Below are 14,883 nucleotides of genomic sequence, written 5' to 3' on the forward strand. Positions count from 1 at the left end.
GCCTTCCTGAGCCAAAGGTCACGAGCATCTTGCAAATTTCCAGAGGTAACTCCATCGCAGCCTCCGAATGGACTGGGCCAGTGGGTGCATTTGTTGTGCTGCACCATAAACGCAGGACTGACTGACTTACACAGTGTATTTTCTTTTATTTCAACCCATCCCCAAAGCCCAGAGCACTTAAAACAGGAAGAGCCACCACCTCCACCAAGAAAGGAATATTTTTGAAAGTTTAACAGCCATTCATTCAGCTGACTCCCAAGGAAATGGAAGGTATCTGGAAAATGTATTTTAAAATTGATTTAACGTTGAGCCATGTTAAATGTTTTAATTTCCAGGCAATGCAATGCCCACCAAAACATCAATTAGTCCCAACAATCAGGCAGGAATATCGGCGTCTGTTACGGGATTCATTTATTTCAGCTCTGCTAAATATCTAAGAAGGAGAAATCCAATACGGCCTATAGCTCCAAGCAAGGGAAATTAAAACCAGAAGAGAAGCCAGATCAAGCCTGGTGAAACCAGGGACCTTGGCTTGCACCCATCGCTGGCTGGCATCTCCCTCTAGAGGGAGGGTGTTAACTTGTACTAATGTTTTCATGCTGTTGACAGGAAATGCTTTCCCCTCCCCAGCTTCCCTATCTCCAAGCTGGAAAACTAGGGAGACTGAAATGAGGTCTCCCTGCTGAGGATACAAGCCAGTTTAAGAAGGTGCAAGATCATATTTTAATAATTATTCTTCCTTTAGTGCCTTTTCAGTTCCAAAGTCCCAGGGTCTTCTTGCCCTCGTTGAGGCTCTGAGTCCGGGTGGGGGATTCCCACCCTCTGCAGCATCCTCAGGGTCTGCAAGCGCCTTGGCCAACTGCCTGGGCCCCAGGGTGATGCGCAAACACCACTCACCACACGAGCTTGGGCATCAGGACCAGGAGAGGGTAGCCCAGCCCAAGACCCCTGGAGACCCAGGCTCCTACAAGGAAACAAGACAAGAGTTCAGAGGGGGTCTCAGCAGCCCACAGAGGCTGGGCACATCGCACCAGCTCCCTGCTCCTCCCCCTCACTAGGTCTTGGCTTGCTCAACCCTAAACAAGAATAATGACCCCAAATAGCAAAGGGCGGGAGGGCAAAGTATATGAGACTGCGTGAATTAGCAAGTACCAGAAGTCCCTTAATCACAGGAGTCAGCTGGGGAGATGGCTAAAAAAGCAAATTCAGGGATCCTCCCCTGCAAACTCTGATTCAGCAAGTCCGGTACCAGGCCAGGGGATCTGGATTTTAAGTATCACACCTAGGTGGTTCAGATTACAAAGCAAGTTTAGGAAACAAGATTAAGTGCCTGGCCCCCAGGAAGGGTTCACCCAGCTGCCAGCACCAGCTCAGGCTGGTGGGGTGAATGGAAGGAAAAAGGATCTAGGCTTCTCCTGCATCAGAATTTCCAGATGCACCGACCCTCTCACCCCCCCAGCTTCACTTGGAAGAGTTTACCCTGCAGATACACTTGAACAGATGCAAAGTATATAAAGTCATTCACTGCAGCATTGATTGTAACAGTATAAAAATAGAAACAACTGAATTATCATCTATAGAGATCTAGTTAAAGACAGTTACAGCATAGCCAGAAAACCAAGAACTGCACGGCTCCTAGGTATGGAAATGGAACTGTCTCTAAGGTAAATTTTCAGGTGAAAAATGCAAGTCACAGAACAAAGTATATAATAAGCTTTTGTAAAAGTGCAGAAATAATCTATGGATGTGCATAGAATATCTCTGGACAGATACACAAGCTGGTAACACTGGTTGCTCTGAGGAGGGGAACTGGGCGACTATGGAACAGGGGGTGGAAGGTGAATGTTTCACTTCACACCTTTTCAGACTTTTCATATTTTAAACCATGTGCATTGTCTACTGTGTGCATTATATAAGACCCAAAACACTGCAACATTTTCAAATAACTTTTACATGTATGCAGATTATATTTCAATGAAAAAGTTTAAAGATAGTAATAAATCAAAAAAAAAAAAAAGATAGTAATAAATCAAAGGACATGGCTCCCATTTGCAGAAATTGGGCATCCTCCCATCCCCAAGGGAGTCGGGGGTGGGGGGGCACCTGGAGATTTTGAGGCCCCAGCTGTCTTTGAACTCTGGGTATTTGCATCCGCTCTTGCCTCTACGCGGGACACTCCCACGTGGCTGGGTCCATCTCTCCAGCTGGGTTTGCAGCTTAGAAATCAGTCTGCAGAAGGTTTCCACAGCCGCTTCCCCTCCTCGAAGCCCAGGAAGCTGCCTCTCCCCAGCGATCCCTGTGTAGCCCCCTCACAGCACCCCTTGTACTGCCTCCTGGTCGCCTGGGTGCTGGGGCTTCCGTCACCCCCACCCTGGACTGGGAGCTCCACAAGGACAGAGTAGGACACATCTGGCTTGTTCATAGCTGCCTCCCCAGAGCCGAGCACCATACTTGGTCCAAAGACCGTGCTCACTAAAGACAGGAGTCATAAAGAAGTGTGAGGGCGAGGGGAGGGGAGGGGAGACCGGCAGCGAGGGAAAAAAAGCCACCCCCACCCCCGACTCCTCAGCTCAGCTCATTTCTTCCTCACCACCACCTCCTTCTGCTGCTTTCCTTCCCTGGGTTTAATCAGATTTGAAATCTCCTTGTTTATTACAAGAGAGCCTCACCTGCCTACTCACCAGCTCCTACAGCAGGCTTAGCACATAGTAGGTGCCCAAAATATATCGACTGAATTTATTAATCCTGGACAGTGAGAAGGACGGAGGAGCAAAGGAACCACTGAAAGGACTTAAGTCCTGAGAAATTCTGATTCAGTGGGTTCTGGGTGGAGTCTGTGGGGCTGGCAGTTTTTAAGAGCTCCCCTCACCCCAAGACTTGCAACTCCGGAGTTGACCAGTCTTTACATATGCTTGGTACGGACTGTGGGTTTTTCTCTGAATGCAGAATCTTCAAGGACCGTCCGAGACCCCACCCTGAATTTTAGGAACCTTCTCCACGCCCCATGCCAGGCGGGGCGGACCGAGAGGCGAGGAATGGGGATTAGGAGTGGGAGTTGGGGCTGGGTCTGTCCGGCTCACCTGGAGGAGAAAGAGAGGAGGGGGTCCGGGCGGGGCTGGCGCTCGGGGGCGCGTCCAGCCAGGAACGAGTCTTGGCGCCATCTAGCGCCCGTTGGAGGCTCTGCAGCTGCAACATGCTGAGCTGCCGGCGCTGGGCTGCGGTCACAGCCGCCGCGTTTTCAGGGCCCAGGGAGGCGATCTGCTCGGCCGACAGCTCCTGCAGGGGGGAAGGGGACAGCGCCCTCAGAGGCGCCCCTCTGAGACTTTCTCAAAGCTCAGGCATCCGCCCTGGGCGCGCACAACTTTGCAGTACCCATATATCTCTCATTTGCGCTCCTCTTCAGCATTTTTCCTTAAAATCAGATCACTCTTTCACTACTAACATAAATGTATTACAAAATTAAAAAAAATTTTTTTTAATTAATGGAAATTTCCAAAAGTGGAAACTTAGGATGACTTGCAATAAGTACTCGTTTAAAATATGCCAGAAGAAGCAAAACAACATTACTGAATTCTAGCTAGATGTTGGCCAAAAATGTCTGATCCTGGAGCCTCTTTTAAAATATATATGTGTGTGTATATATACACACATATATATTTTAGCTCCAAATTGAGACTTCCTCCTTGAAGTAATCAGTAGTAAAAGAGAGTTGATAAGGTGACTTAATGTTGTTTAATGCAGCGCAAGTTACCCTGCCCACAATGCTTCAAGTCCCCCATCGGAGAAACACTGATGTGGTAGAGAAAATACACACCTAAAGGGCAAAGCTTTTAATCTGTGTCCCAGCTCTGCCACACACTAGCTGTGTGACCTTGGGCAAGTTTCATAGCCTCTCTGTGCTTTTGGACTAGACATAGGATGGCACAGAGAACTTATCTCCTATGTGGATTCTCAACTCATTGCAGGTGAGTCCGGTAAGGGTTCTACAAAGGGTAAGTGCAGTAATCTATCAGTGATGCGTGCCATAGACACACAGCAGTGGGAATTCTGCTCAAGGGCCCTGAACAAGATGTTTTCTGCAATCACTTCTGGCTTAGAGGACTCAGTGACTAGTTTCAGTGGGTGTGAAATGAGATGGGATGTCAGGTGCCTCTAAAGTCATCCTGCTCATTTTCTAAGGGCCCCAAAGATTCTGAGAAAGGGGGTTCTTCTCTGTCACCCTGTCTTTGCTCCTTCACATTATTCTTTCTTGTCGGGGTTGATGCTTCCCTGGAATCATGTCATTCCCCTCCTTAGAACCCTTTCTGCCCCCTCTCCAGGACACAGTTCAAGCTCTTTACATAGTACTAAGGCCTTCAAGCTCTGAGTTCTGCCCACCTCTCCAGCACCCCATCCCTCACTCCTTGCTGGAACACTTCACTCCCGGAGAATGGACCATATGTGTCCCCCAGGAGGCAATACATCCTTCTGCCTGGAACACTGTTCCTCCCTCTCACCTAGCTAACCTGTCCTGCAAAATTCAGCATCACCTCCTCCCTCCCACCAAACACACACACACACACACACACACACACACACACACACACAGAAGACATGCACTTCTGGCTTATACCTTACATCTACCATTAACACAGAGTCTGCATTATAAAAATTATCTATTTTTCCAATGTTGCTGCTTGCAACCCTAGGCCTATTAAACTGTTTTAAAAAATAAATTCAAAGTGGTTCCAACATTTAATTATCAGGAGATGTCACATGAAAATGAGACTTCAGGATTCTAAAAAAAAAAAAAAGGAAGATCCAGCAGCAATGCTAGGCCCACACTGTCACACTGCATCGCATCCTGTGCCAGAGATGTGAAGCAGCTTTCCCAGCTTTCGACTGGCTCTCCAGTTCACCTTAGTCCCTACCCAGACCACTACATTCTTTTGTTACTTTTTCAAGCTCCTGAAGGCACTGCATTATACGCCTTCACCGGTGCGTGCCATGTGAACCTAGTCTGGTACCTACACCCTAGGACCTAGGCTGAAGCCTATCACAATGTAAGTAGCCACTAGGAATTTCCAGAAAAGGTAAGCTGCAAAGGACATTCCAAACAAGACCAGGAGAGTGTGCTCAGCAACATACCAACTTCAAGGACCAAGATGCCTACCCCATCCAGAGCCCCTAGAAGAGAAGCTGAATGGCCTTTAAGGACAGCTACTTATTTATTTGCCCTAAACAGAAGAAGAACTAAAGAGCCTCTTGGTGAAAGTGAAAGAGGAGAGTGAAAAAGCTGGCTTAAAGCTCAACATTCAGAAAACTAACATCATGGCATCTGGTACTATCACTTCATGGCAGATAGATGGGGAAACAGTGGAAACAGGGGCTGACTTTATTTTCTTGGGCTCCAAAATCACTGCAGATGGTGACTGCAGCCATGAAATTAAAAGATGCTTACTCCTTGGAAGGAAAGTAATGACCAACCTAGACAGCTTATTAAAAAGCAGAGATATTACTTTGCCAACAAAGGTCCGTCTAGTCAAGGCTATGGTTTTTCCAGTAGTCATGTATGGATGTGAGAGTTGGACTATAAAGAAAGCTGAGTGCTGCAGAATTGATGCTTTTGAACTGTGGTGTTGGAGAAGACTCTTGAGAGTCCCTTGGACTGCAAGGAGATCCAACCAGTCCATCCTAAAGGAGATCAGTTCTGGGTGTTCATTGGAAGGACTGATGTTGAAGCTGAAACTCCAATACTTTGGCCACCTCATGCGAAGAGTCGACTCATTGGAAAAGACCCTAATGCTGGGAAGGATTGGGGGCAGGAGGAGAAGGGGATGACAGAGGATGAGATGGTTGGATGGCATCACCGACTTGATGGACATGAGTTTGGGTAAATTCCGGGAGTTGGTGATGGACAGGGAGGCCTGGCGTGCTGTGATTCATGGGGTCACAAAGAGCTGTACACGACTGAGTGACTGAACTGAACTGAAACAGCTTTCCTGGGAGCTCAGCTGGTAAAGAATCCACCTGCAGTGCAGGAGATCCTGGTTTGATTACTGGGTCAGAAAGATCTTCTGGAGAAGGGATATAGGCTACCCACTCCAGTATTCTTGGGCTTCCCTGGAGGCTCAGACGATAAAGAATCCGCCTGCAATGTGAGACCTGGGTTCAATCCCTGGGTTGGGAAGATCCCCTGGAGAAAGGAGCAGCTACCCACTCCAGTGTTCTGGCCTGGAGAATTCCATGGTCTCTATAGTCCAAAGGGTGGGAAAGCGACTTTCACTTTTCAAACAGCGCTCACACTTGGTCTGTGCTGGGAACTGTTCTTGGTCCTGAAGTGGTTCAAGCTCTGTTCTCTGTTTTAAAAAGAACCAGTGATGTGGCATCATGGGAGCTTGTCTAGCCTGGTGTGCCTTATCCAGTTTTGGTGGACAGAATATGTTTCCAAGTTACCCAGCAAACAAGGACACCAGAGTCACTCTTCATCAAAGCAGACTGCCCCCACCAAACCCTCTCCTAATCTTATATATGTGCTTCCCTATCCTCAGTAGATCCACTTCAACCCTCTCATTTTTTCCGTAGCTGTTTACCACCTATCCTATTGTGGCTTTCTTAATACTTCTCTTTAAATCACTTGAAATGTTTCACTTAAATTTATTTTAAAAGGAAATTTTAATGGAAGTCTCATCCCTCATCTATATTTCTAAAGTCCAAAAAAAGTCTGAAACCTGTTAGTTTTTTCCAAAGTTTAAGACAAACTCATTTGCCAGCAAAATCTGACCTGAATTGATGTGAAACCATTTATAGTCTCTATTTATTCCAATTAGTGTGATCTGTCACAGATTTCTCCACAGAAATATTAATGTACTTGCTTACAAGGTGCTTCCCCCAGACACTGCTGAAGGTGTTCAGTTACAATACTGTAGATTCACAGGGTGATCTTTCTAAACTCTGGAAAATTCAAAATTCTGAAATGTATCTGCTCCCAAGGGTTTGGGATAAGGGAATATACACCTGTCATACCATCATAAATAGAAAATTAGTGCCAGTGGCTGTGAAGAGAAGGAAACCATAAATATAGATACAATTAAAAGATAAATTAAAATTGAAGAAAAAACTTTAAAAACAAAAACAGCTAAAATTATGTTGTGATCCATCCATTGTTGGCACATAGGTCTCCTCTGGCCCTATTAGCAGAAGCAGGTTGCAGGTCCCTAGAATCCAACACCCACCATCTGCTTCCCTGTGTGATTTGAAACGGGGTCAAGCTCCCATTCTCCTTGAGGAACTGAGTACTTACTTTGAATATCTCATCAGGAAGGCATTTGATTGCTGATGGCTGGAAATATGGCATCAAATCCTTATCAAGCATTCGGAGCTCTTCCTTAGTTAATCCAGCTGGGGAGAAAAAGGAATCACAGGGTTTAATTCAAGCCATCAGAACTCCGTTTGTTTTATTAATGGCACTGCGTAATGTACAGATCTGCATGTTCTAGGCAAACATCATTCCTTACAAAAGGCCCTGAAAGTCACACTGGGGAATTAGGTTCCTTAATCAACTCAGGAAAAAATATGTGGGTCACATTAGCCCTGATTGGTCTCCTACAAGGAAATTTATGCCCAGAAGGAGCTTCACTTTACACAAATTTCAAATTGTGTATAAATCTATTTTGGAGCCAATTAAATAACATTCTAAACCACTTTAGCTACACAGAATTACCAAGAGAGCTTGTTTAAAAAGCAGACTTGCAGACCCCCACCTTCTGGAACTTGAAGTCATGAAATAAGGTTCTACCATAACTCTATGGATGTTCACTATACATGGCCAAGGATTTTGTTTGTTTGTTTTTGTCCCCAGATTTAAGGTTGGAAAGGGGAAGAAAGGCATGCTCAAGGTGCCTCTTACCTGCAATGGTCCCAAGCTCCTGCAAGACAAAGCTGGACCACTTGGTGGGCTCCCCAAACACAACTTCTGCCTTCCTCTTAAACTCCGCCAAGACCTGGGTACTGCAGGGCAAGGTCCCGATTCTGGCTACCACCACCCTGGTTACAAGGGAGGGATCTAGGGTGAGCCTAGGAGACTCTCCAGCCAAAACAGATATGCAAAAGGTAGGTACGCTCAGCACCAAGAAAGGATCCAGCTAATGTTACTGCCTATTTTATCCCAGAAAGGTAGCAAACAGCAGGAGGCAGAGAACACCTTGCTGAATAAATTAATGAATGAATGAACCAACAAATCAATCATTTGCCACTCTGCGCACTAGTGTTTTGGTTACCTGAATTCCAAGATCTTTATAAGTGAGATTTCGGTGATGTTCATGGCACACAGGGTTGCACCAAGTCCTACCAAGTGGAAGCTCTTCAGATCCTGGACCCTATAGCCTGAATCCTCCAGAAACCCTTGCAGAATGGATTTAGCCTATAAAAATGTGGGAGGACAAGAAATGAACCATTCAGGGATGATCAAGACCCTAAGATCCAAGGGGATAATGGAGCCAGCCTCCTGACTGATTGTTCACGCTTCTCCTCTGGACATATTACCCATTCCAAACCGTCCTTAGCCACTCATCCAGGTTAACCTCCCGATGGTGCTGCTTCTACTGAGTATGTCCCCTGATCTATGGAGGCATCTTTAGACCATGAAGTTCCTGAATCCTTCAACATTAAAGACACTGGTACCTTGGGTCTGTGTCTGCTGGCTTATTCCCCTCATCATTCATGACTTTCAGATAGTTTGGTCATTTAAGTTCTTCTGCATTAGGATCCAAACTTTTCCAGCATCTGTTTTCACAATTTTCTGATAAAGCCTTGTAATTTTCTGCCTTTACACCTTTACTCAAGTCAGTGCCTCAATCTGAAATGCCCTTCCTACATTCCCAACTGTTAAAATCCATCCTTTTATTTGGGAGTTCAAGTCAGATGTTACCTTCATGAAATCTACCCTGAAATAGGTTTGCTTCTCACTCTTCAGTTCCAGAGGGTAGTACATCAAATGCTCTGGCATTTAAAACCACATGGGAATCTTTCCATTTAGCTTTGATTTTAGGGGCTGATGTGTAATATAGGGTCCCCTTAATTTAACACAGTGGCTGTTCATTGTTCGTGACTTTCCCTGGTGAGCCAGCCCTCCCACACTCTTATTTCATGTGGTCTGATTGGAGCTACCTGCCTGCTGAGTTCCAGGGGTGAGGCTGTGGCCCAGTCCTGGCCCGTCAGAATGCCTCTTAGCCTGACTGCAGTGATTGGTTCTAGATTGGGCATGTGATCCAGTCAAAAGCAACCAGGATTTTGGCTGGAGCAACTAGAAGAGCTGAGCTTTCTTTACTTTAGACTGGACCTCGGAAGACAAACACCTGAATTGGCTAGAACTCACCACGTGGACAGAAACTGCCTCTGAACAAAGCCAACACAGAAGAAAGCGGGGTCAGAAATGGTGAGGGACAGATTCCTGACAACAGTGTTGAAGCCCCTGGATCCAGCCATACGTGAATTCCACTCTGGACATCCTCCGTGAAAGGAGTCAATAAACTCCAGTATTTAAAAAAAAAAAATTTATTGGAGTGTAGTTGATTTACAACACTGTGTTAGCTTCAGGTGCAGAGCAAAGTGAATCAGTTACAGATATATATACACACATACACACACACACACACATATACACACACATATATACATATCTCCACTCTTTTTTAGATTCTTTTCCCATATAGGTCTTTACACAGCATTGAGTAGAGTTCCCTGTGCTACATAGTAAGTCCTTAGTGAAAAGTGAGTGTTAGTCGCTCTGTCATGTCAGATTCTTTGCGACCCCATGGACTACAGCCCACCAGGCTCCTCTGTCCATGGGAATCTTCAAGCAAGAGTACTGGAGTGGACTGCCATTCCCTTCTTCAGGGGATCTTCCCGACCCAAGGATCGAACACAGGTCTCCTGCATTGCAGACAGATTCTCTACCATCTGAGCCATGAGGGAAGCCCTATAGTAAGTCCTCTCAGTTATCAATTTTATATAGGGTAGTGTGTATATGTCAACCCCAGTTTCCCAGTTTATCCCTCCTCCCCTTTCCGCCTGGTAACCATAGTTTGTTTTCTACATCTGTGACTCTATTTGTTTTGTAAATGTGCTTTCATTTGCACCCTTTTTTTAGATTCCACATATAAGCGATATGATATTTTTCCTTCTCTGTCTGACTTATTTCACTCAGTATAACAATCTCGAGGTCCATTCATGCAAATGGCATTCTGCTAAAACTTCACTCTTTTTATGGCTGAGTAGTATTCTATTATATATATGTACCACATCTTCTTTATCCATTCCTCTGTCGATGGACATTTAGGTTGCTTCCTTGTCTTGGCTATTTTAAATAGTGCCGCAATGAACACTGGGGCGCATGTATCTTTTTGAGTTATGGTTTTTTCTGGACATATGCCCAGGAGTGGGATTGCTGGATCATATGGAAATCCATATTTAGTTTTTTAAGGAACAGCCATACGGTTCTCTATAATGCACCAATTTACATTTCCACCAACAGGGTAGGAGAGTCCCCTTTTCTCCACACCCTCTCCAGCATTGTTTGTAGATTTTTTGACCAATGTCAGGTGATACCTCATAGTAGTTTTGATTTGCATCTCTCTAATAATTAGTGATGTTGAGCATTTTTTCATGTGCTTTTTGGCCATGTGTATGTCTTCTTTGGAGAACTGTCTATTTAGATCTTCCATTCATTTTTTATTGGGTTAATAAACTCCATTCTTGGTCAACCCTCTTTGAGTTGGGTTTTCTGTCACTTGTAACTGTATGAATCCTGATTAATTTCATCTGCCTATGCTGGACTTGAGGAAGGACCCAAGACAATCCCCTAAAGATGGGCTGCATAATAGTGGATTATCAGGGATCATGGAGACAGATTATAAAGATTACAAAAGGACCAGAGCTCACAAGGCAAAGGTAGGGAGGAGACATCCAAGGATGAACATCTCCAGAGTGGAAGTGGAAGAGTCACAGTGAATCTTTCTATCTCCCCTTAATGTCAATCCATCCCATCATACAATATGGATCACTCTAGTGTTAAGAGCGGAGAAGGCAATGGCACCCCACTCCAGTACTCTTGCCTGGAAAATCCCATGGACAGAGGGGCCTGGTGGGCTGCAGTCCAGGGGGTCGCTAAGAGTCAGACACGACGGAGTGACTTCACTTTCACTTTTCACTTTCATGCACTGGAGAAGGAAATGGCAACCCACTCCAGTGTTCTTGCCCGGAGAATCCCAGGGACGGGGGAGCCTGGTGCGCTGCTGTCTATGGGGTCGCACAGAGTCGGACACAACTGAAGCGACTTAGCAGCAGCAGCAGTGTTAAGAGAAAGCATTGGCAAACATCATGAAACATCGCAATAGGATTCCACTTTTTAATGGGCTGTTGCCTTTCTATCCCTCAGGTCTGTGTAAATGCTACCTGCTCAGAGGAGACTTCCTGGATTCTTCCATCCCAAGTGGCTTCCCTCCCCACTATTTCCATGAGAACCTTGTCCATCTTCTGCTTATCCCTTATCAAAATTTGTTAAATGGTTCATCTTGATTGCTCAACTTTTTGTCTGTATCACCAAGCAGAATCTCCAAAGATGAAGACCCTATCCAGCTAGTTCACTACCATATTCCCAGTACCTGGCACAATGCCTAGCCCACAGTAGGGTACATTCTGAATAATAAGTACTTTTTGAATGAATGAATGGATGAACATCTGAGTGACTGATTTACAGAAGCCATAGGCAATATATATTCCTTTGAAATGACATCGAATTACTGCCTCTCTAATCCAGTCACATGATGGATTGGCTTCAGAGAGATTTCCTACATTTCTATAAATCAGATTGGTCAATGTCTTCATGAAGTTTCCCTCAATGATTACAAAGCTCACAGGTGCTATAAGGGAATTTCAGTTAATACTGTGCTTAGATTTAAATGTCCTTGACTGAATGGAAATGTGCATCCCAAATAATAACAGGTAATATTTATTGAATGCTTACTGTATGCCAACACTCTTTTGACCATTTACACATACTATCTTTTCTAATACCCACAACCCTAGGAAGTAAATATTAATATTATCTCTATTTCACAGATGCAGAAACTGAGGAACAGAGAGGTTAAATAACTATGCCAAGGTTATGCCAAGATGCCAAGGTAGTGCCAAGTATGCCAAGATGACTTGAATGACTGGTTCTAGGATTACAACCCAGGCAGTCTGACTCCAGAGCCTCTACTCCTAGACAGTGAAGATGTTTGTGGATGAAGGAGAGGAAGAGATTCAAGTTAGCTTTTGAACTTTTCTTATTAAGTCTTCATAATCAAGTTTCACTTGTTGACTCATAGCAATCTGTGCTCCCCAACTATCAGGCATGCCCATTTTAAAATGAAAGTGCAAAAATACAATTCAAATAAAATTACTTTGAAGATGCGATATTAAATTGTTTTGCCACTGGAACCTGGAAAATGCAAGCTCAGCCTGCAAGGTGATAAGCCAAACTATATTTCCTTGAATGACTGGGCCAGTGTATCTGTAATGATTCCAAGACAATTAATACCAACACTTTTAGGCAATATTAACCGCTGAACGTGAATAGCTGTAAGATTGCAATCTCTCTGTTCATCCCTCTGGCTTCTCTAATAGTGTTTTTTCCTTTATATTGGTTTTTAAGCTGAACTATCTGTTAATGCAGTTCCGCCAGGTCTGACTATTAATCTAAAAACATGCATTTAAGGGTTTGATTGGGAGCTAAAGTTGAGGAACTGACTGCAAATGATACATGCAAATGTTAGGTTTTCATATCCCCTTCAAACATATTGATAAATCTCACTGCTATCCATGGGAATTGAAAATTGGTACAAAGGGAAAGAGATACTGTAGTTTCTAAGTTGGAGATATTTTCCTGTTTTCTCCCAGATTGCAAATAGAATGATTTTAATATTGGAAGTGTGATGTGGCACTTCTTAAGCCAGTCAAAACCAGTTTTAGAGTCACAAAACCCCAGGATTATAGAATGTCAGAGTGGAAGGAACTGCAGACTGGTGGGGCAGGGGGAGGTCCAACCCTCTCATCTTGCAAATGAGGCAAGTGTTAAACTGCCAGAAAGAGAGGGTGTGATGATGGCAATATACTGATGACAACAAGGAAAACAACTAATTTTTTTGACTACTAGGTGCCAGGCATTGTTCACAATGAAAGTGAAAGTGAAAGTTGCTCAGTCATGTCCGACTCTTTGTGACCCCATGGACTGTAGTCCACCAGGTTCCTCTGTCCATGGAATTCTCCAGGCCAGAATACTGGAGTGGGTAGCCATCCCCTTCTCCAGGGGATCTTCCCAACCCAAGGATCAAACTCAGGTCTCCCGCATTGCAGGCGGATTCTTAATGTCTGAGCCACCAGGCAAGCCCATTGTTCACATATTTAACATGTATTAACTTACTTCACCCTTAGGGCCAGGACCTCCATGTTTCACAAATCCAGCGGGGCACAATTCACCCTGTATTCTATTTGAATGTTGCCATTCAGAGTCACGTGATACGGCAATCCTGATTGCAAGAAGCTCATGAGAGGAGGGGACATGCCTTGGTTTTGCCTGCCTAGTATCCACGCTCCCCTTGATAACACCATGCTTTTCCCTTTGTGAACCACCTGTATTCATTTCCTTTTGCTGCTGTAACAGATTAACACAAACTCCGTGGCCTAAAATGACATGGATATATTCTATTATAGTTCTAGGGATCTAAAGTCCTAAAATGGGTCATCGGGATGTGTTCCTTTTGAGACTCTAGAGAGCATTCATTTCCTTGTCTGTTTTAGCTTCTAGAGGCTGCCTGAAGTCCTGGACTCAGAGCCCCATCATCGATCTTCAAACCCAGCAGGACTGCACCTTCAAATCTCTGTGTGTTCCCCTGCCTCCACTGTCACATTGCCCTCTGTATCTGGGGCCCTCCAGCCCCCACCTCCATCACTAAGGACCCTTGTGATTACTTGGGCCCACCAGGATAATCTCCCACTGCAAGATTCTTAACCTAATCACATCAGCAAAGTTCCTTTTGCCACATAAGGGAACACAGTCATGGGTTCCAGCAATGAGGAAGCAGACATCTTTGGGGGTCATTACATAGCCTCTCACACACGCGTTCCCTGTTCTCAGTTTAGATGGTCTTGATGAGATGGATTCTACTCTCTGATGTGTGCCAGGCCAACCCACATATTCTGCTTCTGACCAGATTGTCTGCTGCTGCTAAGTCGCTTCAGTCGTGTCCGACTCTGTGCGACCCCATAGACGGCAGCCCACCAGGCACCGCCGTCCCTGGGATTCTCCAGGCAAGAATACTGGAGTGCGTTGCCATTTCCTTCTCCAAGGCGTGAAAGGGAGAAGTGAAAGTGAAGTCGCTCAGTCGTTTCTGACTCTTAGCGACCCCATGGACTGTAGCCTACCAGGCTCCTCCATCCATGGGATTTTCCAGGCAAGAGTACTGGAGTGGGCTGCCATTGCCTTCTCCGGACCAGATTGTCTAGGACTGGGCAATTACATGATTGGAGGCAATGCTGGGGCTGTTTCAAAAATTAATGAGAAAGAAGCGCTTTTTTCTGGGGTTGTTAATTACATGATATGTAAGCCTAGTGCTAAAAATGACAGCTGAGGGGAGGGCCATCTGAGAACAAAGTTAACACAGAGAAGCTAAGACACTGCTTTCCAGCAGTACAGTGGATTAACTTCCTACCCAACAGGAACATATTCTGGGCAGAAGTTCTTCTTTAGCCCATGAAGGATTCACTGACACAGGAATCGCCCTCTCACCATAAACTGAAAAAAGTAAATGAAATGACTCTATTTAGACCCTGGACAACAGGAAGCACAAGCCTATAATACCG

At 45.0% G+C, this 14,883-nt stretch overlaps 1 protein-coding gene across 4 annotated transcripts in view; it reads right to left on the reverse strand.

Moving 5' to 3' along the window:
- Positions 1-396: 396 nt before the first annotated feature.
- Positions 397-14,883, reverse strand: part of OTOA (otoancorin) — a 78,111-nt gene continuing 63,624 nt past the window's right edge. For all 4 annotated transcript variants that reach the window (XM_081554541.1, XM_081554545.1, XM_081554542.1 and 1 more), the window contains 5 exons: positions 8,259-8,401; positions 7,889-8,025; positions 7,283-7,380; positions 3,081-3,276; positions 397-964 (listed from right to left, as the gene is read on the reverse strand). In XM_081554541.1, coding sequence (XP_081410667.1) covers positions 894-964; positions 3,081-3,276; positions 7,283-7,380; positions 7,889-8,025; positions 8,259-8,401 — 645 coding nt within the window. In that variant the 3' untranslated portion in view covers positions 397-893. The remainder of the gene's footprint in view (positions 965-3,080; positions 3,277-7,282; positions 7,381-7,888; positions 8,026-8,258; positions 8,402-14,883) is intronic.

The sequence above is a fragment of the Giraffa tippelskirchi genome, chromosome 13 (genome assembly GCF_054371585.1).
Source record: "Giraffa tippelskirchi isolate mGirTip1 chromosome 13, T2T-mGirTip1v1.2.pri, whole genome shotgun sequence".
Lineage (NCBI taxonomy): Eukaryota > Metazoa > Chordata > Mammalia > Artiodactyla > Giraffidae > Giraffa > Giraffa tippelskirchi.